Source organism: Plectropomus leopardus, chromosome 12, assembly GCF_008729295.1.
Source record: "Plectropomus leopardus isolate mb chromosome 12, YSFRI_Pleo_2.0, whole genome shotgun sequence".
Taxonomy (NCBI): domain Eukaryota; kingdom Metazoa; phylum Chordata; class Actinopteri; order Perciformes; family Serranidae; genus Plectropomus; species Plectropomus leopardus.
In genome coordinates this window covers 6857782-6885313 of record NC_056474.1, presented here as the reverse complement: position 1 = coordinate 6885313, position 27532 = coordinate 6857782, and the positions used below count along the sequence as shown (strand labels likewise).

The 27532-nt window shown below is 39.7% G+C and overlaps 1 protein-coding gene across 1 annotated transcript in view; it reads right to left on the bottom strand.

Moving 5' to 3' along the window:
• The window catches only part of insra (insulin receptor a), a 71216-nt gene that overhangs the window by 41881 nt on the left and 1803 nt on the right, over nt 1–27532 (bottom strand). Inside the window, 1 exon segment of the mRNA XM_042497111.1 lies at nt 13848–14396. Coding sequence (XP_042353045.1) covers nt 13848–14396 — 549 coding nt within the window.

Genomic DNA, 27532 nt, shown 5'->3' with positions numbered 1-27532 from the left:
AGACCGTTTTGATACTAGTTAACCAGTTAGCACATTAACAACACAATGTAATGCTGAACAAATGATATTTACTGTGTACCAGTGACCAACAACACAAACCATCAGGAAACGTTTCTGCTAAAGAGCTCCATTTCTCTACACGTGTGCTGAGCCGAACTGCCAGTCAGAGTGATTTCATTCACTGACAGCTTCCGCCATCTCTGACAACGATTCAACATGAGAAATCGACAGAAAAAAAAGCAACAAAGGGCCAATGATGCGGGACACACAGCCGCAATTACGGCCAAGTTTAGATGAGAACCGCCATAGTAGAAACAGAAAAGTCTTACTTTGCGTTTTTAAAAAAGATCCACTTACATATGATAACATTGTGAGAACCATCCTCATTTACATGGATCTACAAAACAACCAAAAATGCTGCAGTGTGCATGTCTGGACAGTAGTAGTTTGTGGTGTAATTGTACACGTGAAGTGCGGCCGTGACGCCTCTGTTCTCACAGAATCTGCTCATTGCCAGTTTACATGGTGAAAGTAGGGGTTGCACTTTTAAATGATTAGACCTACACTCTGGAACCCGGTTTCAAATATTTGCGTTTTCAGGTCCCCAAAAACACCACTATCGTGTGAATAAAAGGCCACACCCCAACAATAGTTTAATGCTTCATGCTGCTTGGATTATGCGTCTGGCGAGCAATTCTCACTGGACTGATTAGGGTTCAGATACATAGCTCTTATTATACATCTATGCAGCACATTCAGGAAAAGATGAAGTAAGAGAGACCAGAGATGTTACATTGGGGCAAACTCAAACAACACGATCAGTGATTTAACTTTCTGAGTGAATGCACTTGTTTTAAGAAACATCCTGATCCCACATGACTAGCTGTTAGAAAATGGTGCATATACTCCCAAGGAAGCAAAGTGTCGAGTGTGAAGTTTCTGAATGAGCAGTTTTCGAGAGAAACCTGCACTCAGTGATACTAAAGGCCATGCAATCGGCCTGTTCTGAACAGAGATGTTTTAAACGGATGCTGCACTGGTTTAAAACAAACTGACAGATTTAAGGAGCAGCAACTTGAGTGTTAAGTGGTAAGCTGAGCTGTAACTGCCAAAATTGAACTTTGTTGGTTGATTCATGTTTCAAATGTGCCATGCAATGCTTGGCATTCACTGCTTGTGCAGCCAACAGCTGACTAGATATTTAGAGATGATGAGGTCGTGCATTAAATATGGAAAAGGCAAAGAGAAAGAGACAAACCAGATTACTTGTGTAGTAAATGCAAATAGCGGTATGAGAAAGGACTATTTTAATTCTTGATTATTCTATCATTACAGTCTATAAAATAGGAGTTAGTTCTTAATGATTTAAATATTAAATAATCACTATCTCAAGATTGATCAAAATAGTCATGATTATGATTTTGGCGACAATCATGCAGCCCTAATTGGCACGACATCAGTCTACAACATCTCTAACACTTGTAGTTCTATAACATTTTCAATATCGCTGACCATGCCCTTTGTGATTACTGGTCTCTGCCCTGATAATGTCTGTCATTAATATACAGAGCTGCACTGGTTTCCTCTCCACTAGTGAGGAACAGATGTTAAACAGTCCCCACTTCTATTTCCAAACATGTCACTGCTGACTGCAGCTCCCTCTAGAACTTTAATAAGAATGAGATGGTGGCCAAAGAAGACGAATGCACGGCGGGACATTAAATCAACAATGAATCAATTCATCGAGCACCTGACATTTGAGCAGTGACTTTTAAAGGAGACCCGCTTAGACAGGAGCATCGGGAAAATGTTAAATTCTCTACAAAAGCAAATCACTAACAATGACACTTAGTTGGACAATTAATTACTCTGTGACTCAAACAGCCCCGGGCTTTGCTGACTGAAGACATTTCAGATTAATGCTTCACATCTCCAAGTCTACACTTTATAGAAATTGAGGATAATTGCTTATCATTAAATATTTATCAGTAAAAATAGCCAAATTGTGCAGATAACGAGAGAAAAGCTACATGGTTGTTTGTAGGGCCTCCAGACAAACAAGAAAAGCAATAATTAAAAGGTGAAAACAGCCAACTGCAAATCAGAGCTGAAACGATTCGTCCATTAGTGGATTAAGAGTAAAAAAAAAAGAAGTAACAACTTTGATGAATGAATGATGAATTAATGAAGTCATTCATCAACTGAAAACTACAAATATTATGTTTCCAGCATCTCAAATGTGAAGGTGAATTAATAGTTTGAGCAATTTTTCAAGGAAAAAATGCCAAACGTTTATTCATTCTGGCTGCTCATTAAATTGTCATGAAAGATATTACTTCAGGCTCTAGAAAATGATGATCAGCATTTAATAAATTTTAGACACAAAGTTAATTATTAATCAACACACTAATAAATAATAATTGAAAATATTTAGCCGCAATCCAGCATCTTTCTAAATTCAATATCTTTGGTTTTGACCATGAACTAAACAAATGATCTATTCATAGAGAATAATGGATCTATCTTTTACTTGCAACAATTAAATTAAGAAAGAAAGATCTGCAGGACCAGAGATTTGTTTATCTAGTCTTCTGTGGCACAGAAAATCCAAGACAGATATCAGCTCAGGACCAATAATTCTCATTCGGACACCTTAATATTCAATCATGCGTCAAAACACGGCAGAGGAACATTAAGATTCAGAAACAGACTGCGTTCCATTTAATTCAAATTAAAGTTAAATTAATTACGTCACAGGAAGAGATTAAAGTTGTTGCCTGAACGTGACCTTATAAAAAGCAGGGGCTAATGACCTGGGTTTATTTGTCTCATTTTTTCTTGGTAACCACTTGTCAGCTCGAATGACTCAGCAGCAGCAGGGCTCGGTTGAGACGACTCGGGCAGCAACAGAAAACGTAAACAATTTCATTAACCGGCCCCGGCCTTCGTTAATAGAACAAAAACACACAAACAACATGGAAAAGCACTTTTTGTTTTTGATGTCGCCCTGCCGCCGCTGTCATCCGAAGGCAGGATATCCAGTTTGTCCGTGACTGGAATAGAAATGATAAACACTGAGCACTCATTGATGGACAATTACACTGCCTGCTTTACAGGCAAATGACGCACGCCACGGCCTTGAATCTTCGTTTCCTTCCAGAGCTCAGTGTCAGGCTGAAGTAATGACTACCTCTGTGGTTCACTTTGACTACCTCTTGTGGCATCAAACGCATTCATGTCACATTTACGTCATTAAGGCAACGCCACGACACTCTGTCTTCTTCAAATCCAAATCTAAGTAAACGCAATTCATCTTCTTTCTAAGGGGGCAGCGGTAAAAATTTAAAACCAAATAGAAGAAAAATGATCACGACACCATAAGGTCCACTATAAAGAATTTGAGTTTCTTTGAGTTTCTTTGGGAATTTGAGTATAGCTGCAACTAACAATTCTTTAAATTTTTGGTCAACTGTCCAAAATGATGTCCTCAAATGTCTCTTCTGTCCTCAACCCAAAGATATTCCATTTTATTGTTATAGAGGTGTAAAGCAGCCAGAAAACATTCACATTTAAGAAGCTGGAATTAGATAATTTTGACTTTTTTCTTTTGTTTGTTTAAGAATGTTTGTTTAGGCCCTCCTCAGTGCACAGCACGCACCACCAGAGCTCGGTCTCATGTCTCTAACAGGGAAAAACAGCACATTTTCACATCTGACTTGTAAATTAAAGATTTGTTTTGATCCAGCAGGAGCTGGTGACTCTTGGAAAAGTGGACTTACAAACTCCATTACTAACCAAGTAACCAAGAGTGTTTGGGTGACTTATTTATTTTCTTGTGAATAAAGTGTGTTTTATGATAAGTTAACGGAGCAATTAAGCCTTTTCTGTGACCAAGAGAAAGTTGAATTCACAAGGTGTGCAGATGTATTTCTCTGTTTAATAAGGAAAACAGGTTTGAGAATATTACCTTGCTAAACAATTTGTGTTGCACCTCTTTAACATTGTGGAAAGTTAAAAAAGCATCCGTATCGATAAAGCAGAGTCATCATCAAAACATCACAATGAAAGAAAACAATGAGCAACAATCTTGAGAAAAAAACACTTCAAGAAAAGTGGAAGTTATTCAAGTTGTGCTCTAACATAAATTTAATTTTTTGTATTTTGGAAGGTCTATTGGCAGTTTCCACTTCAACATTTAACAATTGATTTGTTATTTTACTTTTCTTAGACTGCAGTAAAAACACTCACTCACTCACGACCTTTAAAGCTCCATGTTGCCAAAATCAATTACATCTGTGTCCCTGAACCAACTCCCTCTTAGAAAACATGTTTCAAGTGCACCAATACATGATGTTTTTCATTCCTTCATTCATTTGCAGCCTTGAGTTCAAGCAAAATACTGACACATCAGTGCCATTTCATGGAGTGAGGTGTTATGATATTAAACAATAGTGATATTTTGCCACACTGCATACAAAAGAAAGAAAATTAGGTGTAGGTACGACAGATCGCCATGACAACACAAAAGAATGACTTCTCTGAGTAATAAAAAACCTCATTTAATGGAAAAATGACAAAAGAAACTTTGAAAACATCTGGTTCAAGGCCTCGTGTAACTTGTGAGAGTCGATAAAAAGAAGTGTTACTCTGCCGGTCCGATTGAATGAGCAGTAAAACAGCAGTGAGCTGTTGTAAATCGAATGGCTGTGGTGAGTGTGAGCGCGTACAGCGGTGAAGAAACGCCTGTCGGCCCAGCTTTAACAAATGCCTGAAATGTCTGGGATTCCATGGGAATGGCTCCAGGAGCTGAACGGCGAGGGTTCGCAGGGTGCAGCTCCACGAGACTGAGTGCCAGAGCAGTTAAGTCAGCTCAAAGGAAAGACTCATGGGGTGTGTGTGTGTGTGTGTGTGTGTGTGTGTGTGTGTGTGTGTGTGTGTGTGTGTGTGTGTGTGTGTGTGTGTGTGTGTGTAGAGGGGTCTGAGAGCATTCTGGATTTAGGCTAGCAGAATAGCGATATCTATACTGAGCCACGAAAGAGGAGAAAAAAAGGGGGGACAATTTTTGAGATATACAGACCTGTCTGATCTTGTCTGATCCGTTTTTTTCTTTTCATGGCTAATTACAAGCCAAATTTTTGCAATCGAAGTGAGGAAAAAACAGGCCATAATATACACTGCAAACTATGTTTAACAATTGGGTTATAAGGTCACTTGTAGCTGGTGTGTATTTAAAGTTCTGCCAATTTGCCAATTCAATTATCAGCGTATTTAGTGGTATTTAAATGAAATTTCAAGGCCTTTTTAGGTGCATTTCATCCATCTATTTTTATGTGCATTTTCAATTTGTGCAACAAAAAAAACTCGAGTGGACACGCAAAAAAGTTGAAAAAAAACAAACATATATATATATATATATACACCTTTTTTTTACACTATTCTGAAAATAGCCTTTTTTATACAGTTGGAAACCAAGAGAAAAAGGAGAGGAATTCATACATGATGGTGGGGCTGTAATGATTCCTTTGGACAGATAATCTAGAAGCCAGTAAGAAAAATTATGGCCCTTACCTTGTAAACATGCTGGCCATATGTGCATGTGCAATATATATTGTATTTGGGTGACGTTTAACTAGCTGTGTGAGATCTCTGCACAGAGGTTGCAGTTCTGTAATAAAATCAAAGCAGTGCGTTTTGAGGGGTCGTGACAGCAAATATACTTTGCACAAACCAGGAAAGGTAAAGTAAGTTTGACTTTACTGGCAGTTTGAGGACATTTTCATTCAATAGAAAAGCTGTTAACACTCAGCAAGGATGCAACGTTTAAAACCACCTTTGTTTTGAATGCAATTTAATTTACTTCTTGCGGCAGTGAAGGTCGACAACATGCAGAGAGCTATAGATTTAAGCTTAAAGGTTTAATATTAAATAGAGGATACAGAATGAATGGTGGCCGCCGTGACCAAAATAGGAACAGAGGGAATGATTCATGTGATGGGAGGAGGACAAGGCTGGCTTAGCTTCTGAACACAGTTCAAGTTTTTTTGCAACGCCACAGGCAACGAATACAGCAGCCACACCGGCCCTCCACATGACAGGGAGACATCTATGGGCAGCGTCCTTGCATCATTGGCAGGTATTATTGACATAAAGGCAAGTCAAGAGTCGAGACAATATAATAAACCATAGTTTCTTGTCACTCCAGGGGTCACTTCCATCTTAAAATAATAAAACTTCGTAACAATATCCTCCTATTTCCCCACAGACAGCTTTACTAGCAGCTAAATTTGTCCTCTTTCCTGCCTTTCTGACCTCTCACAGGTCACCCATCAGTATTTTGGTCTCATAAAAGTGTCCGCCGCTACCGAGGCGACACCCTCGGCCCCTGTCTTCATTCATAACCCCAGAGAGGAAGCAGACCAACAAAGACAGGAAACAATTGGGAAGAACTCTTCATAAATTTCTACGACCACCATTGTTCAGGGTGGAAAAGGATCGTGGCGCCAGCGCTGCCCGTTGCGTGTGGGAGCTGCGACAAGGTCGGCAGCGGGGATGGCTGAGGGTCAAAGACGAGGCGGGACCCGTTCTCCATACCCTGTCACCCCTTCTCACCTTCCTCACCCCCGTAGTGACCAGTGACCTTGCTTTTCCTCCTGATACAGCCCGAGTGAATGACTGATGTGTTCATATCCACGATTACACCACAGTGTTACTCTCCTGTTTCCTAGCAGCAAGACTAAACAATAGCTGTCCGCTCTGTCTGCACACACACACACAAACACACACAGAGGTTATGTCCCTGTGTGATTTATAACCCATGTCTGTGTTGCCGTCACACACTGACCCTGACAAATCTCCAAGTCCATCTTGTGATTGGTGCACAGACGTATGCGATGTGAGCCAAGAGTATATTTGGAACATCCATATCAAGAAAGGTCTGACATAAAGTCCCCACCTGACCTGGCTGAAATGGGATTTATAAGAATACGTCAATTGTTAAAGCCGGCATTAAACCAACAGCGGTCTCCTCTGCCAGCATGCCACAAGTGTGGAAAGCACCCAACCAATCTGAGGTTGAGGCGTCTGCTAAGAGCTGCTTTCCACCTTATGGGAACTTATTAAATATGAAACAGATCTTGCAAATACAAACACTGGTGAAAGCTGCTGTGGTGGCTGAGGAGTTGGAGGACGACGAAAGTCCCCCCCCCCCCCCGGGGCGCCTCATCTCCGATAGAGGGTAGATAATTAAGATCACATTTAATCATGTGAGTAAAATAATGACCGCCTGGGAAATACATATCTCTTTGGGCTTGGTGAAAGCCCTGCAACAGAGACTGCTCCACAAAGAGAACAAACACAAGCTGCACTGGATCATAAAAGAAACAGAGATATTAAAAGGACAGTTTTTAGTGAAGATGACACTTATACTGCAAAGTTGAAAAATGACTGTAAAAGCACCTCTCTTAACAAATGTCATGTACTCAGATGGTCAAATTCACAAAGGATTGCACGGCATTTGCTGCTGCTAAACCTGCACAAGTGAGACATAAAGAAACTGTAATTCTCAAAACACCAAAAAAGTGTGAATTACACGCTAACTGCGCTGCCAAGACAAAAGCGTCTCCGTGCTCCCATGCTATGCTATTGGCACATATTTAATTTAGGTAATATGCATGTATTTGGAGCGAAACTGGCCCATTTCTATGTAAATGAGCCTCACTCCAAAAACAGTCCAATTAACAAAAACCACTGCTAATGGCCACACACGGAGTGATTTTTTTTGTGTCCTTTAAAAGTTTGTGGTAACTGAAGCACACTGATATAATGAGATATTAAATCTCTCTCGTTTGAATTCCTTGCCTGAATATTCTTCAGCAAAACTTTAAGTTAACTTCATTAATACCACTCAGAGAATTTCAAGGTTTAAATGGTAACCTTATGATTGTCACTGTCATTGTTTTTTTCATTGTTTTGTTTGTTTGTTAGGTTTTACATTAAAATAGCCATTTATTCCTCTTGCCTTGCTATTTGTTTTAAGTTGTGTATGTTGTATGTACTTCATAAACATTGAAAATGTGTTTCCCAGGGCTTTATATAAAATAAATGATGATAAAGTTTTGAGGAATGCCTCTGCACCTCATCGGTCAGGACCTGTAGTTTAAGGTCTTTTGCCATGGTGCAAAAGCAACTTATTATTTGCCACCTGGATAATTGAAATCAGATGCAAAAAAGAGGAAAATTAAACTCAGCTGCAAAACTTTCCCTGCATGTTTTAAGTGCAATATCTGTTGTGAACTGGACCTTGAGAAGGGGCAGACAGTGGATGGAAGTGACGCACAACTCATGGTGCTATCAGCTGCTGCAATACATTGTAGAGCTGCAACAAGTGATTCTTTCTATTCATTGTCACTGACTTTTTCAAGAACCACTTGGTCTACAAAACGTCAGAAAAGAGTAAGAAATGTCCAACTCTGTTCTCAAAGTCCGAGGAAACGTTTTGTTTTGCCAATCTTAAATGAAAAGATAGATAGAAGATCCATATTTTAGAGGCCAAAAACTGCATTTTCTGTATTTGTTGCATAGAAAAAAGCTTCAACAATTGGTGATCAAAATAGCTGGCGATTATTTTTCTCTCAATAGACTTGTCAATCTGTTGCATCTCTAACCTGTTCTTTGAGAACTCGCCAGCGACTGTCTTATAGATGTAATAACTTCACAGTGCTACAAATTATGTGCACGGTTATGACAAAGGAAGTACTCTTTACTTTAACTGGCATTTCTCCACAAAACAAACAAATCAACAAAAGGCCTTTAGGGTTTTTATGGTGCTGACAATGAAACACAACATCTCACCATTGTTGCATATAATTCTACATTTCTCTCTCCCTTCACAACGCCTCTCTACTGTCGACTCAAAAGACATAAAACGCCCAAAAAATCAGAAAGGAAAAAATACAAATTAAAGAATAAAATTGATGGACAGATGGACGTCTGTCAGCACAGTTCAACAACGGAAACAAACAAGGTCCCCACGGGAAGCCCCTGATTTCTTGTTGAGACGCAGCCAATATTTCCAGCTGCCCGCCTCTTTCAGGGCTCAGACTAAGCTGACGTGCGATCAGCCAAACAAGCTGTGCCACATAACGGCCATTACCAAAACATAATCAAATGCCCATTATCTTCAAATGAGTGTTGGCAAGAAATAGTACTTCATTACAAGTAAATAGACTCAACGGTACCATTTCCTTTCACGCCAGCTCATAATTTCAAGTCAATTTTTGAAAAGGAAATAAAGGCCTGCTTTGTTTTGCAACACATTTAACAAACCTGCTTATAACAGAGATTGAGATGTTTAAAAACTAGACACAGATTTAAAAGTTTTACAACTATTGATTATTGCCAGTCTCAGGATTTTTCAAACATAACCAGGTGGTGCATTGTGGCAATTTAGTTAGTGTAGAGAAAATTTGCAGATTTTACCCCCATCGACCAATCGCTAGGTTAAATAGCAGGTAGAATTGCAGATGACCAAGATTTTCTTTGGTTGACTGCAGCCGTACTCTATTAACTACAGTGATGAGATGCATGAGGAGCTATTGGATTCATATCAGCAAGTGATTAACTGATCAACCACTCTGCACATTCACAGTTTAATTTCATTGATCAGTCCGGTGATGCTGGCTTCATATTATCCCAGGACCAGCTGACTACAGCCCTCACTGTTGTGTCAGTCGACTAGTGGTTTAAGTTGTCAAAACCACTAAACATACAGCATCTGAATATGCTGTACTGTGCAATATGTAATCTGTGATGTGACAAAACAACCTCTAAAATGAACAGTTGTAATTAAGTGCTCAAGCTCTGTTTGGAAAGCTTTTTTTTGCATGAATGTCTGATGTGTGAGTGTTTGTCTGGTATTCATCTTTCAAAAAACTCAATTACACATCAAACACAATGTGAACAAATTCCAGAGAGTTAATTGCAAAGATGAGAGGGATGCTTCCCAGGATGGGGTCTTGTATTTGCCACTATTACAGCCGTAGAAATGCCATGTATTTGTGTGTGCCTGCCTTGAGCCAAATCTAATCAGCTTTGGTAATGAGCATCTCCTGCAACCTTGCTTTGCCACTTTGCTTAACGGACGCACCCAATTTGATCTAAAAAGGAGGGGGAAATTAGGAGAGAAGCTCAAATTACCCTTGTTATAGAGGCTGGGAAGGGAAATGGGTTGTAACTCCAAACATGGGAGCTAAGCCAAGCCTCGTGGCTCTGCAGCTTTGTTTTGTGTTGGTGTGCGAGCTACGGAAAGTATGTGTGACCTGCAGTTACCTGTGGCACTTACATAGTACTAAAAAGCAAGATTTCTCGAAAAAAAAACATAGACTCATGCATAGGTAATTTCTTTCAGTCATTACGTATGACCCACTAAAGGTGTGCAGCTGTGTATTTTTCTACAGAAAATCTGCCCTGTGCCTGTATTTTATGGGCATGTCCCCCCAAAGCACTCAGGTGAGATCCAGGCTTTAAAAAGAGGTTGTTATGTGTTAAGAGTTAACGTTAAGAGATGATATTAAGAGTTGTTATGACAACTGCTGCACATGTAAATCCAGCAGCCAGAAGCTCCTCAAATCCTTGCTACTTTTTGGCTCTATTTTTCAATCCTATTTTTGGCCCCTTCTGCTGAAACACGTATTTTCTACTATAGAGAAGCAATTATCAACATTGGAAAAGTTGTATGGGCTATGGACTGAATGCAGCAGACTGCGGAAGGGTCCCCAACACCAACAGCATGTGCCGAGCAGCCAGTCAGACCAGAGGGGAGAAACAAAACCCAAAGCACCGGATGAAGAGAGGGAAGAGAGTCGGCATCAGGGCGAGGTTGACCTAACTTGGACTGAAAGCTGTTCCTCTACCAAGCTTTCTTCTGGCTAACGTCCAATCACAGTTGAATATAATGGAGGAGATGTGATTGAGGCTCATTCAGCAATGGGAAATCTGAGACTGCTCTGCACACATCTTGACAGAGACATGATTAACCCCTGACATCCTGGATCAAGCTAATGCACTGGATGGGCGAACCTTGTTCAGAGCCGACAGGACACGAGACTCCAATGCAAATTCAAAAAATGCACTGCAGGAATTGTATGATCCCATCAGCGGAAACGTGCCTGCACAACCAGATGCAATTTTCGTAGTAGCTGGTGATTTTAATCAACTCATCCTTCAACTACAAAGATGTTGCAGGATCAAAGACAAATTCAACAAATTGAATTTCATTTTTAAACATAGTTTAGATTAATAAATATACCTTGTACCTTGTAGGTAGAGACCAGGTGCCAGACCAGAAGCAGCAGGAATCACAGAGACACAGCCCCGAAAAGAAAAACGAATATAGCTAGGCGAAATGCTAAACGAGTGAATCTAGGGTTGGCTTTTAGCTTTTACTTTCGCTGCTGAGCATGTTTACATACAGTAAGCAACAATCCTGAATATTTTAACTTTTACCAGTGTCTAAAATGAACTTTCTGACTCACTGGCCAAGGAGCCTGGTGGATGAAAGAATCCACCAGTAAAGCAAATTTTCTATCAGTCACTTTTTGTGTCGCATACATATTTGTGTCAACACATTTCATTAGCATAATAAAGTATTATGTTTAATACCAACAGATCAGTTGATGTCATCTTTCCGTTCAGTAAATACTACAGCAAAACTTGAAGAGCTCAAGGCGGTCATTTTTGAAGCACCATTTATACCTGTGTGTCAGTGTGTATGTGTGGGGGGGTGTGTGTGTGTGTGTGTGTGTGTGTGTGTGTGTGTGTGTGTGTGACACAGACATACCAGAAGAAGTTTAAGAGCAGCAGACCTGTGTGCCCCTAAGTGACACCAAAATGTGGTGGAGACTCTCTGCATAGTTTGAAATTACATGACTATTTCGGTACGAAAATATACCCGCCTGTGTGGTGTTTGGCCTCCTCCATTTACCTGCATTTGACATTTGGCAGGTGTTAATTTCGGACCCTGCCTCTAACCACTGCCTTTACTTTGCATTATAATATAAAGATTAAAAAACAGTCACATTTCTCCATTTGAGTGAGATATATTGTTATTATAAAAGTTTGAAAGTTATTTTAGTTTTATCTCTAAAATGCTACTGTTGGCATCATATCCAGCATCTGTGTTTGTTTATACATGCACTTTATTTAGTAAAAAACATAACAGCAGACCTAAGACCTCCAGAGTACAAATATAAAGAATGCAATAAGTTTGGGGAAAGTAGCTTACTTTAAGAACAACAGTAGGTCTATAAAAAGCAGGGTACATCTGAGGAGGACACCGAATGCCTTGCGCTCTGTCCTGTGGTTCTAGCTGGGACTTAACAGATCTTTTCATGCTTTAGTGAAAGTAGGCAAAAAACCGCAGGTCCCAGACCACAAGACCACAGGCCCTGCCCGTGCCGAATGTAGGCCCATGACTGAGCTTGCCAGCCAACGTTTGGTCTTGATTCATCGTCAGAGAACGGCACATAATTAGGAAATCATCTCTGCTGGGAGACTTTTTATGTTACACTTCCGCCTTCACCACAATTTGGCAACAGGCTTTCTGGGCCTGTTCTGCAAATGCCTTCAAGGACTTGTGATGAGCAATCACCTCGAGCACAAAGTCATTAGCGGAGGAACTACAAAAAAAACCCCAAGAAAAACACTCCTCAGTAGTAAAGGGACTGAAAAGCTCAACAGAAAGTGCATGTAGCCGCTGCACCAAACAAACATTACAGAGAGCCTAAAAAAAGCAGACATGTGCGAGGAAACTCATTCAAAAGAGCTGTTAAACGAATGCATGCAGTGTTGCGTAATGGTGCGAGCCAAGGTGTTCAGACAGCACCTATGCGCAAAATTCTTCTCAGCACTTGAACTTGAACTCTTTGGCAGTGCGAAATGGGTGGGCTTGTCATTTTACAGTAAAAGCCAGAGCACAGCAGCTCATGTCGCAGCAGCTGTGGTTCCAGAGGACGATGAGAAATGTGCCACAACATCTAACATCTTTACCTCCTCCACACATCACGAGCAACGACAACACTCCAGTCTTTAGAGAGTAAACATTCAAAGACTAACTGCTGAGGTGTTGCGTCACATTAGAGTACAGTTCAAGCTGCATTGACACAGAAGTTGGCCTACTTAACTAAACCTGAGCACATGACACAGCTCTGACATTTCAACACTTAAAAAAAAAAGGGGCACAACTAACTTTACGCAAAACAACTTTTAGGTTGCGATACATTGTTCATTCCACTATTTTTGTTTCAAACATCGACCCTCATGAGTTTTTCTTAGGCCCAAATGGAGAGTTGAATTCTGTAAATATTAGACCGGTTGGACGTGTGGCAAAAGCAGAGGAGGAGGGGAGTGAAAATAATGATGTGTTGACGGAAAGTAGCTGAGAGGTTCTGCACAAGGAGCTGCTACTAATCACTGGCACATATGTACTTGACAATAATGTAATAGCATAAAAGTGTTTGATAGAGTTTCTCATTTAAAACAAGTGTTACAATTACAGGACAAAACTGAGCAAGCTCAGTCTGTTGATGAAGATCATGAGATGTGATTGAAAGCACTGGAAACACGTATTGGGTGAACCTTGAAATAAGACTGACCAATTATGACACTATGATTTAATGTTTCCTTTAATGGGGAGAGTTTAAGAGTTTCATTATCTTACTCGGTACGTATGTATCAGCCCTAGCAGATGAGCTACCAGGCGCTCCGTTGACGATTAATTCAATAGTTTACTAAGATTTATTACTGCAACTCTGAAATATTTGACATCAGATCTTTAAGAAAAGACTGCTTACTTCTTTGACAGCGGTTCTGAGTCCAGCAGCGCTCACTGAAGTGTCCGTTGATGGTGGTGGTCTGGCAGGTGGTCTTTCCGATGGCCGCCCCTGGGCACACGTCTCCACACTCTCGGTCGTTCTTGTTAGCCATGATGTAGTTGTCCTCCACTGAGTCCAGGATCTTGGACCAGTCCAGAGTGGAGAGATAGCAGAGATCCGGGTTCTTCTCGATTCTCACGGCTCCTCGGGTGATGTTCATCAAGCTATGGAGGCCGATCTCTCGCAGCTGGAGCATCTCGAACATCACGAGGGCGTAGTTGAAGAACAGGTTGTTGCCTCTGATGACGGTTAGGTTGGGGAAGAGATCGCTGAGGGTCTCCAGGCCGTACACTCTGAAGAGCAACAGGTAGTCGGTGACCACCGTCAGTTTGGGGAAACTGAGGCCTCGGAAATCCTCAGGCTTGGTCCTGAACATGAGTAAGATCTTCAGGTGGCCTTCGATCACAGTGCAGTTCTCTAGCGTATGTAGGTTGGTCACATTGTTGCGGATGTCCTTGCTTGGACAAACTGAAAGGACAGAAAAGAAAAGGCACATGTTCTTTAAAAACTTCATGTATAACTCACAAAAAATGTAAAAACAAAAACAATATTGTGTGATAAGGCTGCACAGTTAAGTATGATGGTTAAGTAAACAGTATGTCATTTTTCACTCTCAACCACCAACAATCAAAAAATTGCCCAAAGAAAATTTATCTTGAACTGTTGGTGGCGGATTCCAACTGCTAAACGTGACTGATGCATTAGGCAAGATGTCTGCTCTGTAAACTGGAAAAACAGGGTTGAAGAAGTCAGACACGGTCTCAAGGAGGGAAATAAATAGATCTCTTGGTAATTAGAGGGGGTATTTTGCTGAAAAATATGTGGTTATGTCTCTGGCTTTGATGAAGACCAGACCATCTTCGCTGACATTTTGTTTAGCAACCACATATCTGGCTGTGAGCCACTGTCAAATATGGAGCGCTGTCATCAGTGTGAGGCTGTGCTCATCCTTGGTTACGCTGGGTTGATTTGTGGAGTTGCTTCTGTAACTCAAGACACTAAAAAACATTAGCTAATACATTAAAAATATTTGTCTGGGAGGGGAATTGAAGCACTGATGGTCACATATTGCACCAGTTGTAGATTTGTGGCTTTGTCAGTCCTCACCCAGACACATGATCCTGTTTGATGGGAAACTACATTTTCACTGTCTCAATCAGTTTAAATTCTACTGTATCATAATGACACGAGGGATTAATGTAGGTCTGCAACTATTCATCAGTCAATTAGTTTCTACAATGAATCATTCATCAGTCATATCACACAATGATGAACAAAGTCTTACTCAATTTGTCTTCTAATTACTTGTTTTGTTTAACCAACAGCTTAAAAACTCAATAATATCCATTTTAATGATGATATATAGTCCCTTAAGGCAAATTTGTGATATTGATCTTTCTAAATAAACTTGACTTAACTTGAACAGACAACAGCAGTGAATTCCCAAAGCTGAAGCCGCAGCACATTTCTGCCTTTGTTGCTCCAAGAAATCACTTATTATGACTGATTGTCAATATGCTTAACAATATTTTTCTTTCAAATAACTAATTGATTTTTCAGCTTATTGTTTCAGCTTTAGATAAATGTCCACTGTACTACAACTTGAGAAAATCTTTTCTAGTGATCATTTTCCAGGAAGTTTTCAGTAGATGCGTTTACATGGACCCAAATATTTCACTGATAAATCAGAATAGCCCAGATAGATAAAAAAAATCTTCATGTAACCATATTAATCAGAAAAGACTCACCAAATGCAGCCTGATTAGAAGGAATTTTCAATCAGATTGAGAGGGATTGTGTAAAATAGCTCAATAGGAAATTCTTAGCACCTAATCAATTTCTTGTTAAACGTTTCTCTCTGGTTAAATATATTCTTTCCCTTTTTTCTTTGTCCCATGCGGAGGTAACATTAGGTGACGTAGAGGATGTGTGCAACAACATGTTACAAAAGCTGTTTTGCACCTTCCTCTAATGATTTTGAGAAATAATCATTCATAAATTAGACAAGTATTTCAGTGGAATCTATCTATGGGGCTAGCTGACACCGGGCTGGGAAGGACGTTCAAAAAAACTTTCAGTTTTTTTGTTTGTCTTATTTTGTGTGTGTCCCTTTTTGATCATTCTGTGTCCCCTCTCTAAATACAGACGTTTTTGCGGCACCATATAGACGGAAATCTGTGTGAGTTTACAGGCAGATAATCAATGAGCCAATCGGATCAGGGCTGATCAGACTGATTGATGACAGGAGCAGCTACTGCAGGGGTGAGTGAAAGCAAACTTTTAAACCCAGCTCAATGAATGATTAAGTTTCATTTCACTGTGTATGACGTTCTGCTGCTCCATTTGTGCCCAAAGTACATTCTGCAGTCTGAGAGTGTGGGGTAATGGATAACCAAATGGAATTCTATCTAAATATATATAAATATAAATATAAATATATATATATATATATATATATATATATATATATTCCTCCACTCTTAATGGAATTCAATATGTGGTGGCAGATATTGTTATCATGGCAGGCTGCCACAAATAGCTGAACGTAAGGTAAACCTCGTCTGAAGTATCTTTTTTAAGTTTCCCGCAGATCAGATGGTTCATAATGACCAGAACCATTTGTGTAAGTCAAAAAAGTTATGTTCTTTATAAATGCTTTTGGGCGTGAAAACATATCTTCATGGATCACGTTAATAGTTCAGCTGGCCCCGGTTTTGCTGCTTGCAGCTTTCTAGAGAACTGCTTGTCTTAACAACCTCACACTCTACACTACCATGACACACCATTATTCAGATTTTGTAGCATCATCCAACCTGCATGTGCTACCATGTGACACGACTTAGGGGTTTGTTAACAGGGCTTCCACAACATAACTAAAACCTGCCGAGACAAAACACTCTCATCCATAAACTACCATTTGAAAGCTGATCCTGAACCTGACGTAGTCATTCAGATGGCATGTTATCTGTTTTGTGCATCTCTGTTAGTAGTCTAATATACTGGAAAATACTGTCAACTGTTTTCCAGGTTTTCCAGGATGCGTGGGAACCCTGATAATGTAGCACAGCGCTCTTGAACCATCCTGCATAATACATTAAACACTATTGCACTCATGGGGTTGTGTATGAAGAGAGCTGACAGTAATGAGGATATCCTCAACTCTCTGCTCTGGATCTCAGCCAAACTCTTAAGCATATGCTTTGTGTGACATAACACAAGTAATGATGGTCATAAAGATGTTTTTTTCCCCTTTGCGGGTGCAATGTGGGACATTCCAGGCCCAATTTTACAGTTCACAAGTAATGGTTGCGGCTGGAGGTGTGCGGACTGTATTTGTTTACCAACCGACCCACCGTTGAGCTGGGCGCATCAGGCCAACTGGTCAGCCATGTGGGGAAGAGGTATAACAGCTAGGCGTGCACCTCTTTATGGCAGCAGCTCATTTTACACCTTCTGTTACATAACAGTACAAGACAACCAGCGAGCGCACACACACACACAAAGTGTCCAATCACTGAGTGTCCAAACAACAAGCTTTTCACTCCATGACCTTAACCAGCACGTTCACTCCGCAGCACTTATCTAGAGTTCAGCCTACAACTTTCGGCTTGTTTAAAATAAACACAAAATGTCCTAACATGAGTTTATACTGCATGCTATAAAAAGGAACTTGGCATGTTAAAAGTACATTTCTCTTTTTAAATCTGCAGCTCTCTTTGTGGTCTTAGCTGTACAGCCGAATCGTAAGCATGACTGGCATGCCACAAACCCGTAATTTCAACACATAGACCTCCAAATGAAACATTTCCGATCAAACTGATGGCAACTGCCAAAGGGTCAGCAGCAAATGACGCCCACTGTAGATCCATCAAGGAACACATTTACAACTACAAAGAGCGTCCGTCTTTCTGCAAGACTCCACACACTCAAACATAACAATTTAATAGGAAAAGACCCTCAGCAGTGTGCAGTACAACCAGCAGAGTACTGAGTGACCCTTTGGAGAACACGAATAATCACAGGGTGGCGAGTAAAGGCTCCTATCAGTGTACACTTTCAGCCAGGCCAGTATTTTTAGCTCCGCATTCCCAATAGAGAATCTAATACACTCCAGCCGGACTGATAGTGGCTCACATTGGAAACTGGAACATGGCAGCCCTGGTGTGTAAGTGAGGAATTTTAGAGCGGCTGCAGAGAAAGAACTGGCCCACATGTGTGAACATTACAGAAATAAAACTTTGGCAAAAAAAGAAACTTTTTAAAAAAAAAAAAAAAGTTTTTTGATGCTCTGTCGTAACACGAGGAAATTCAATCTGAGACTACCTGACACAACTTGAGCAAAACAAACTGGGTGCATCCCAGAATTTAAATGCTCCCTGTATTGTCGAGGAGGAGAAAAAAAACTGGGAGACATCACAAAGGTTACTATGGTGATTCGGCCAGCTCCAGCTCTCCATACATCACCTAATCTGAGCCAGACACGACTGAAAACACAGCCGTGGTGCTCTGAATTGCCAATTAGAGTCATTAGGGGAGCAGATTGATACTGACCGAAGTCTCTCACAGCCTGCACATCTGAGACAGACGAACTTTAAAGGTTGATTAAAAAGGAGCAGGAGGAGGTGGTTTACCACAAATCCAAAGGAAGAAACACAACCAAAAATGTATCTATGATACAAACAAGACCAGACAAAGCTGATTTGTACAGCACTTGTCGATCACAGAGAATCAAAGCGCATCATCTAAGTCTAAGAGATGTATTAAAACAGCATTTAAAACCACAATAAAGACGAATACATGAGCAATTTAAGTAAGGCACATAAGTTCATTCTTGGCCTTTTGGCCTTCAGTCATCATTGCTAATAATGTTTAACTTTAAGCCAATGCAGTCAAAAAGTCCTACAAGTGCTAGGAATGAATTCATAACAGTTACCGAGCTTGCATGTTAAATTTTCAGATCTATCTCCAGTAAAGTCACCTTAAGTTATTCCACCATCAACACTATAATTTGGTGAAAATGCACTAGAAAAAGCTACTTAGTGGACCTTGAGTTGAAACTGAAGCAGAATCATGCTACTGAGGCTTAGTTGGTTATTTGGTAATCATTAAAAGACAAAACAATACAAACATTCTTCCTTAATCTTTAGGCCCCATTTTCATGTTTCATGTCATGTTGACGGACAGAAAACAACTATCAACTGATTAATAATCGGTTTGTCATCTCAGTCATTTTAAAAACAAACGCAGCACTGACAAATGTAGACAATCTCTGGTTTCAGTTAGATGGGTATTTTTTCACTGATTCTTCCACTTATTTGTTTTTTTTGTCACTTATACGATTAATTAGGAGTGAAAAAAACAGCTGATTAATCAATAGTGCCAGTAACCATTAATTGCAGCTCTAGACATTATTGCAAATTATTAGCACGTGCAGTGTGCACGACAAACAGAGGCCCCTTTAACTTGCTTATTCAAGACAAGAACGTTGTGCTGTTACCTGCCTTGCAATTTTGTATATAAAGGTACAATCAAGTAATGGGGAGACAGAGTTTTTCCCCTTTAACCTGGCAGTGGAGGTAACAATGACGCTGAAATCAATGTTTATGTTACACCGACAGCCAGCAGGACGAGTGTTTTTTGAGGAGTGTTTTTGACACGACATGTTTCACGTGCGACCCACCGCTGGGAGATTTAGAGCAGGTAACAGCTCGTTCAAAAAAAGAAGAAAAACCAAAAATGTCCAAAAAAGTCCAACATTGTTCATAGTTAAAACTATCATACATTATGATGTTAGTTTTCATAAATAAATGAATTAAAATAACCTAAAATATACACATTTTTAAAAAGTATACTTTTTTGCTGTAAAAAAGTAGTACCAAACCAGGACACCACTGTACCGTAACGAAGCGATCTGTGAATTTTGTTAACTATTACACCTCCAACACTATGGCAGAGTTAAGAAAAAAAAAGGAGACGAAGGGGTCTGTGTTGCGACCCTGTTACAGGATCTCTGTGTAAAAAGGGCTTGAGTGTGTTCAGATCCACTGGATGAAACCTGAAGGTGGTCCAGCTCACAGTGTGATCAGAGAACAATGTAAGCCAATTTAAAGGCCATAAAGCTGATCCCATTTAAAAGAAAAGATCCCACCACAAGAAGAAAATGTTCTTCATATCTGACACCTGACTTCTGTGTCCCTACTTACAAAATTTCCATGTCACAATACTGAAAAACAGTGCAGATGAGCTGCACACAAGACCTGATAATACATAACAAGAATAGACTAATACAGTGCCAATGATGACATTTTGCCCTTGGGAATAAATCCTGTAGATACCATCGAGGACATCTGATGAAAATGACGTCTAAGTCACAAGATGGCCCTAAATCATATCAATATGCTCTGAGCAATGACTCTGGCATGTGAACACCACCGTACTTTATCGAACCAAACTGTGAATTTTGTTAACCATTACACCTCTAACACTATGACGGCATTATGCTGGCATTGTTTGATTCTGTGACCTGATTATGGGATCTCTGTGTAAAAAGGGCTCGAGTGTGTTCAGATCCACTGGATGACACCTGAAGGCGGTCCAGCTCACAGTAGGATCACAACACAATAAAAGTCGATGTGACAGAAATCCACAGAGTTGATCACATTTGAGAGAAAACATCCCACCCAAAGAAGAAAACGTCGATTTCGTCACATTTGACACCTGACTTCTGTGACCTTAGCACGGCAGCTTTACTTTTATAGCACATTTCATACAACGGGGCAACTGAAAGTGCTTTACAGAGCAATAGAAAATAAAAACATAACAAAAGATACGGATTTCAAATAAAAGAGATAAGATATAGAGGGGAAAATTACAATTACAAAATGATTTTTTGGGGTGTACAGTGGCTTAGTGGATAAAGCAGGCGCCCCATGAATAATGTCACTGTCCGTACCGCAGCGGCCGCAGGTTCGAGTCCAGCTCGCGGCCCTTTGCTGCACGTCATCCCCCCTCGCTCCCCCTTTCACACTGCTGATCTGTCCTATCTAATAAAGGCAAAAATGCCAAAAAAATCTTTAAAAAGAAAAACTAACTGCACAATTTCCATGTCATGATTCTGAAAAACAATGCAGACAAGCTGCATAGAAGACCAGATAATAAATAAAAAGTATAACCTAACACAGAGCCAATGATAACATGTTTGCCTTGTGATAAATCCAGCAGACACCATCGAGGACATCTGATGAAAATGACGTCTAAGTCACGAGGTGGCCCTAAATTTATATCAATATGCTTTGAGCAATGACTCTGGCGTGTGAACATAAATACTGATCATATCAATACTAAAGGTAGTCAGCTCTTCAGTGTCTGAACTTCACCGTCTGTCCCCTGTGCGCTACAACGCACGCACAAACCAACAGTCCTTTCACTGCAGCTGCAGGCACCAACAGGCGCTCAGGCTTGTGATCCTGTGAAGGAGGTGGATGGAGGAGGGGGAGGTGACTATAGGTTGTTCAACTGATGGCGTACACTATCACTATTGAGGCCTCAGAGAGAAGTGAGGCCTCAATGAGCCTGCAGGAACACAAACACTTGGTGATTGCAACACTTCCCTTTTCAAGGTTTCGCTGCTCTGTTGTTTTCCAACCCGAGCTACAAACTAACGGCAGATCCACAAAATGCCGAGGTCACCGAGAAACACGTTCAGTGTTTTCAAACTGACATGTGATGTAATCCACTTTAAGACCGGTTGTAAAACCTCATCACCCATCAGTTTTAAATGTGCACTGTAAACAGAAAAAACAGTGTTCAATAATTGATTCTCTCTTTTGAATTAAATAGCATGTAATACAAAAAAAAATTAAAATTAAAGGCAAACACTGACAACTGTTGTAGCTCGAGGCTATGTTTAATAAGTCAGCATAAAGCCATTTAACTTTGAACGGCTCTCATCTGTAATTATAGTTAATTAAGGAAGGTTTGTCATCTCTTTGACTGCACAGGATCAGACAGTGCAGCAATTACAACAGTGACATTACTACAGCTCTAAGGGTTGGTGCGTGCCATATCTTATTGATCACAATTATACTGGTATCATTTTTAATATGATGAGAAAAATTTATATTGTGGCAATATTTTGACTTGCTGAAGTCATGTTATTTAATGTAAAATTCTAATATTATTTTAGGGCCATATTGCCCACCCCTATCTAAGAGATACTAACTTCCTGGGAAGCTTCTACCGGCTCTAATTTTAATTGTGGGCAGGAACAGGGGAAAAGTAGGCCATCGTGACTGCTTTTAGGTAGGGGCGACAAGGCAAGTGCAGCTTGTATTGACAAAACAATACAGTACAACAGCCCAGGGAATAAAGTTAAACCAAAGTAATTCAAGCCCCAGTCTTTAAATAGAGGGAAACGGAGTAAAAAGAGAGAGCCTATAAAACCACAAAGTTCCCTCTTGGGGTTGTTTGAAGTGGATCCTGTGAAGATGGCTCCGGACCAAAGATCATTTGGTGATTCAGTTGTGCACCAGCTGTACTCACATTATTGTCGCTGCCAGTGTTGGCAGCGAGGTAATTATTACCTCTTAAGTGTGAGCGCACAATAACAAGCACATTTCCTTTTTACAGGGGCACGGTGTCAAGGGTAAAGATGTGACACAACATCAGACCTGTGTGGCCGCGGTGAAAGAGTGCAGGTGTGCCAATTTACTCCATTTTCCAGCAGTGTGTAATTTTCAAACGTGAACTTGTCAACCAGGATTACAGGGACACTGTTGTGGGTGACAAGTGTAAAGATCGCTCTATTGTGTGCATGTCAAGCGTATTCATAACTTAAGTTCTTCTGACAGCAGCAGTAGTTTGTGTGTCTCGTTTTGTGAGTGTTTTGGTGGTGGGAGGAGTGACAGTTTCATCATCTTGCTATTGCTTTTCTTGTTGGGAGGCGTAAATCAAGAGTCTCAGGTTGCTGGATTGTTGTCCACCAGTGAGACCTACTCTGACCAGAGTGGCACACAACAACAACAGGCTGCCGGGGACTTCAATTCGAGCCCCTGCTGTTTGACCCTCCTAATAAATTGATGTTATAATGGCGAAGAACATGTTGCTGTCTGACAACCCGACCACCTGGGACCTCCTTACACCACGCCAGGCCTGACATGAACCGCTGTTTGTGCTTCTTATGTTTTCAACAGCTATGCATCTTTTTTTTGGTAAAAATAAATAACTGATGTTGTCTAGAAAACCAAGAAGCAGGGATGCATTGATTTATTGGCCGATATTCGCCTTGTTACTGTCATCAGCCTATTGTCAAATAAGATGACATTCACGGATGGCGGTGGCTAATGTTCTCCTGTTGTGTCACATTAATTTTACGCAGGCTAAAAGGCTGAATTTGAAACTAACGACTACACAACACAATAATTGTTTGGCTCGCAGCCGGTGGTCTGTCATCCTGGAAACAATAGAAAACGTGTTTGGGACAACTGAAGAGCTTCCTTGGTACGAAAAGATGCAGTAAACACACTATCATCACGTCAGAGGACTATTGTTTCCCTGATAATGCTACATTGTGAAAAAGTGATCCGTGTTGACATATGAAGAAGAAGAGCTAGTTAACGTTAGCTCTAAACAGCCAGGAGCCACAACTAACAGTTAACAAAGCTTAGATTGAGTTACATTATGATGCCTTCAGGCGTTAATCAGTAAAAATGACGATTGGGTGAAGGTAAAATACAACGTTCTCATGATGTGTTCAATGCAACCTTGTAAGATGTAGTTATTGGCGAGAAACTTAAAAAAGTGCAGTTGTTTGCAAGTGCAGAAGAAATTTGTTAATGTTTTCACAGCAATATAAAATAGATATTAGAGAGGGAATTATGCTATACTATATTAAGTTAAAAGGATTTAAAAGTTCTTATTTCTTTTTAAGAGTTTTTTTTTGTATGAAATGTTCCCTTAAAAGTTTTATAATTATGTATGACTAAATTTGTGCACATAAGGTCATGCAATAACGGCTAAATTACTTAAAAGTTTTTTAATTAGTTTGGTTATTTTTTAATGGTTTAGATTTCTATGTTGCTGTGGCAAAAAAGGGGGAATGAATAAAAACTGGCTATTGGCCAATTGTGTTTTTAAAAAATTTGTATGATCCCAGAATTTTAAAAGTGGTGCATCCCGACCCAGAAGGTCATCAAAAAACACTTACTACGGTTATGAAGGTATTTCCAAAACCTTCAAAGACTCCTCTAACCATCCAGATTAAAAAACACATTGTCTGCTGCTCCATGAAAAAAAAGATTTTTAATATGTTTTCCGAGTTGCAAGAGTTTGCTGTCAGAAATGACACACTTCCTTGCTCATTTTGCACAAGACAAGAGAAACACATTATTTTGTATAAAAATGCAACATAATACAATGTGGCATCAATACAGACAAATATTGCTGCGGATAAAACTTTTGAACTGAGTTGAGCTGACTTTAGCAACCTGCATGTTGAGCTCACAGTGCAACAGAACAGACAGGACGACATTCAACACAACATACTAATAATAAAAGCATCGGTTACATAAGAACATACTAAACTGCACGAAGGACTATAAATATAAAAGGTGAGTTAAAAAAACAAACCTAAAAGCGCCAGATGCAATGCAGAAATGAAATAACTCTGACATATCAAAACAGCCTTTTATATTTGGTTTCAGGATGTACAAATTCTACAAATTAAGCATTTGAATCATTTCCAGCCAACGTCTTTGCTGGGAAAGAGTGGCATAACTTGAGAAAAGAGTTAAAAATTATTTTTCATTGTGCAGCAGATGTGTTTTCATTCATATTGTTTCACAGGACAGAGATTTTGGAGATACCTTCAGAGCAGCAGTTTGTGTTGATAAATGACAGGCTGGGTTTTTCAGCGAGTATTTATCTTTCAGAGAAACGGATGCTTAGCTCTGTCACTCGAGTTTAAGAGGCCCAAACTGGGGCTAAATCAAAGTATGAAATATGCAACGTGCTACAAAACATTAAGACACATTTGCAGTTACACTGTCAAATCAACACTAACACGTTCAACTGCCAGCTGACGCTAAATAAATTAAATCAATTCACACTGCCACTAAATATAAGCCTCCATTATTAAGTGAATTTTTCCATCAAGCTGAGTTGGACCGCTACCAGCAAGTAGCTCAGAAGGTTTCCCGACTTCGACACTGGTCAGTCCAGCTTATGAAATCGGCCAGTGTGAGGCCCAGGTCCCACTCTTCCCTTCTGTGGTTCACCCCCAAGTCTGAGAGGAGCGCGGGGGAGCGCAGTGCAATTACACAACTTGCTTTTGATTTATGTCTTAAAATTCTTGCTCAAACTGGTTTGATGACATCGTTCTTTTCGCCGTACACTAAAATGTGATGAACGGTGAGGGAGCTGGTGCTTTTCTTTTCTTTCGGAGTTAAATGCAGCTGCAGCCACACACAGTAGCACGAGTTTTAATGCTACCTGGGGCAACATACTGTGTGTGCATACAGTGGACAAACTTCTTATACAGTACAAAGGAGGACTGTGTGTTGCTGAATATGTGCTTGTGTCAAAATTATTGTAAGACAGCAAAAACCTTGAAGCAATGTTTTCTATAAGAAAAGCAAACAAGAAAATGAATGGGCACGTCAGCAATATGTGAAAATGTTAATAAAGGCATTAATAAAAAATCTATGATATTCTGAAGTTGTGCACCAAAACTAATGCAATGTATTTTGATATGATTTTATGGAAAATTCTGAGTGATAATTAAAAATTTGTCCTTTGTCTACATGTCAATCACACAACAGAGAGTAAATGAATATAAATTCCTTGTAGTGGGGATTTTGGACATATTTGTAGGAGTGGGAATATTGAGATAAAATATATTGCAATATATTGAGATTTCATAACTTTTTAACTGCAAATGAAGGAAAAACTTTGTCAACATCTGGTTTCTCTAGTAAGATGAAGTTTTCAGCCTGTTTATCTCACTTCAGTCGTTTTTATTGCAGCAAAATGTATCCGGTGAGCAAAAAAAGGAATGGATTTTATTATTCTAATAGGCGAAAGTTTAATTTGCATTTGCAATTTTAATCATTTGTTAAACGAAAATCAATACTTGGTGTCTGTGTAACAACACCTTATTGCCCTGAAAACTATCAGGATACTGTGCCGTATCATTTTTTCTCCTGAAACTCTTATTTTTTGGATTTTGAATATAATTTGTCTTTGTTTAACTGCCTGCCATATTTTAGCAATACATTATGAGCTCAATTCAGAACTCAAAACAAAGTAAAAACACATGGACTGAACACAAGCCAACATTTTTTAAACTATGCAAAGCCAAAAGTCAAAAGAACAGCTGAATTTATTAGGCAGTTTCAATAAGTCTGACCAGACTCGAGAAACCCGACATATAAAGAACCACACAGAGTAAACTTCACAAAGTTTAAAAATTCTTCATTTACCACCGCTGACTCATCTGCTTTGAAGTAAAAATTATGTTTGCCAGCATATGAGACGAAGAGAGAACTGTGTAATGTCTCGTTCACTAGTCTCTGTTGTTGTCATACTTGGTGCACACTTTGTGCATGCAGTTTAAACCTGCAAGCAGTCCCACAGGTTCGCTAGACATTTCCTCAAACGTCTAACCAATATTTGCTTTAAGTAAAAGATTCCAACAGTGTGAAACACTGAGTGTGTACAGCCATTCTGGTGTTTGAGAAATGTCAAAATGTCTCCGGCTGACAGCAAATGTTCATTCATTCATTCTTATCACCCGGTGCTTGTTGACTAGCGAATATAAAAGGATTGTCAGGAGCTGTAAAGAGGGCTTATTGTTACATTCCTGCACTGACCGCAGCAACAAGCCAAAGATTTCCCTTTTACAATAACACTCAATTAACTCTTCTAAATTTTATTAAACTTCTTACTAAATTGGGACGAAGCATTTTGTTTGCAGTTCTTGCAGACTCCAAATAGCCGATAAGTGCTAACCTTTGTCCCTTCAATGCAGTGACTGTCTACAACAGCACTGTTGCTGCCTACGTGCCTTTATCAAATGACTCGCAAAACAAAAAAAATCTGGGTGACAATATTGCAACGGGGACTAGGGTCACAGGGTGTCTGCACTGAGGACTTCAATATTTCTAAACATTTTTTTCTTTTTAATGTAATTGTATTGTATATAGGTTATCATTTGGATGTAGTTTAATGATAATTAATGTCCCTTTTTTTTACTTTTACATGTATACATATATGTATGTATGTCTGTTTAGATTAGTTGATTTCAGTGCAGCTTACACAACTCAAATACACACAAGAATAAAGAACAATAAAATTATAAGGTATTTCTTTTGGAGCAGCAATAAACAAAACCAGGTTTTGCTTCCTGAAAATGTGTAGACTGCAGCCTTAATGTACCTACCCCTTTTACATTTATAAATTTGTACTGTTTCATGGAAATGAAAGAAACAAACAAAACAAAATATGTGTATATTCTACATACTCCAAAGTCCCAAAGGAATATTCATATACACAAACTGGTATTAACAATTTTTAAAATCAATCAACTCTACAAATTAACTTATTCAACT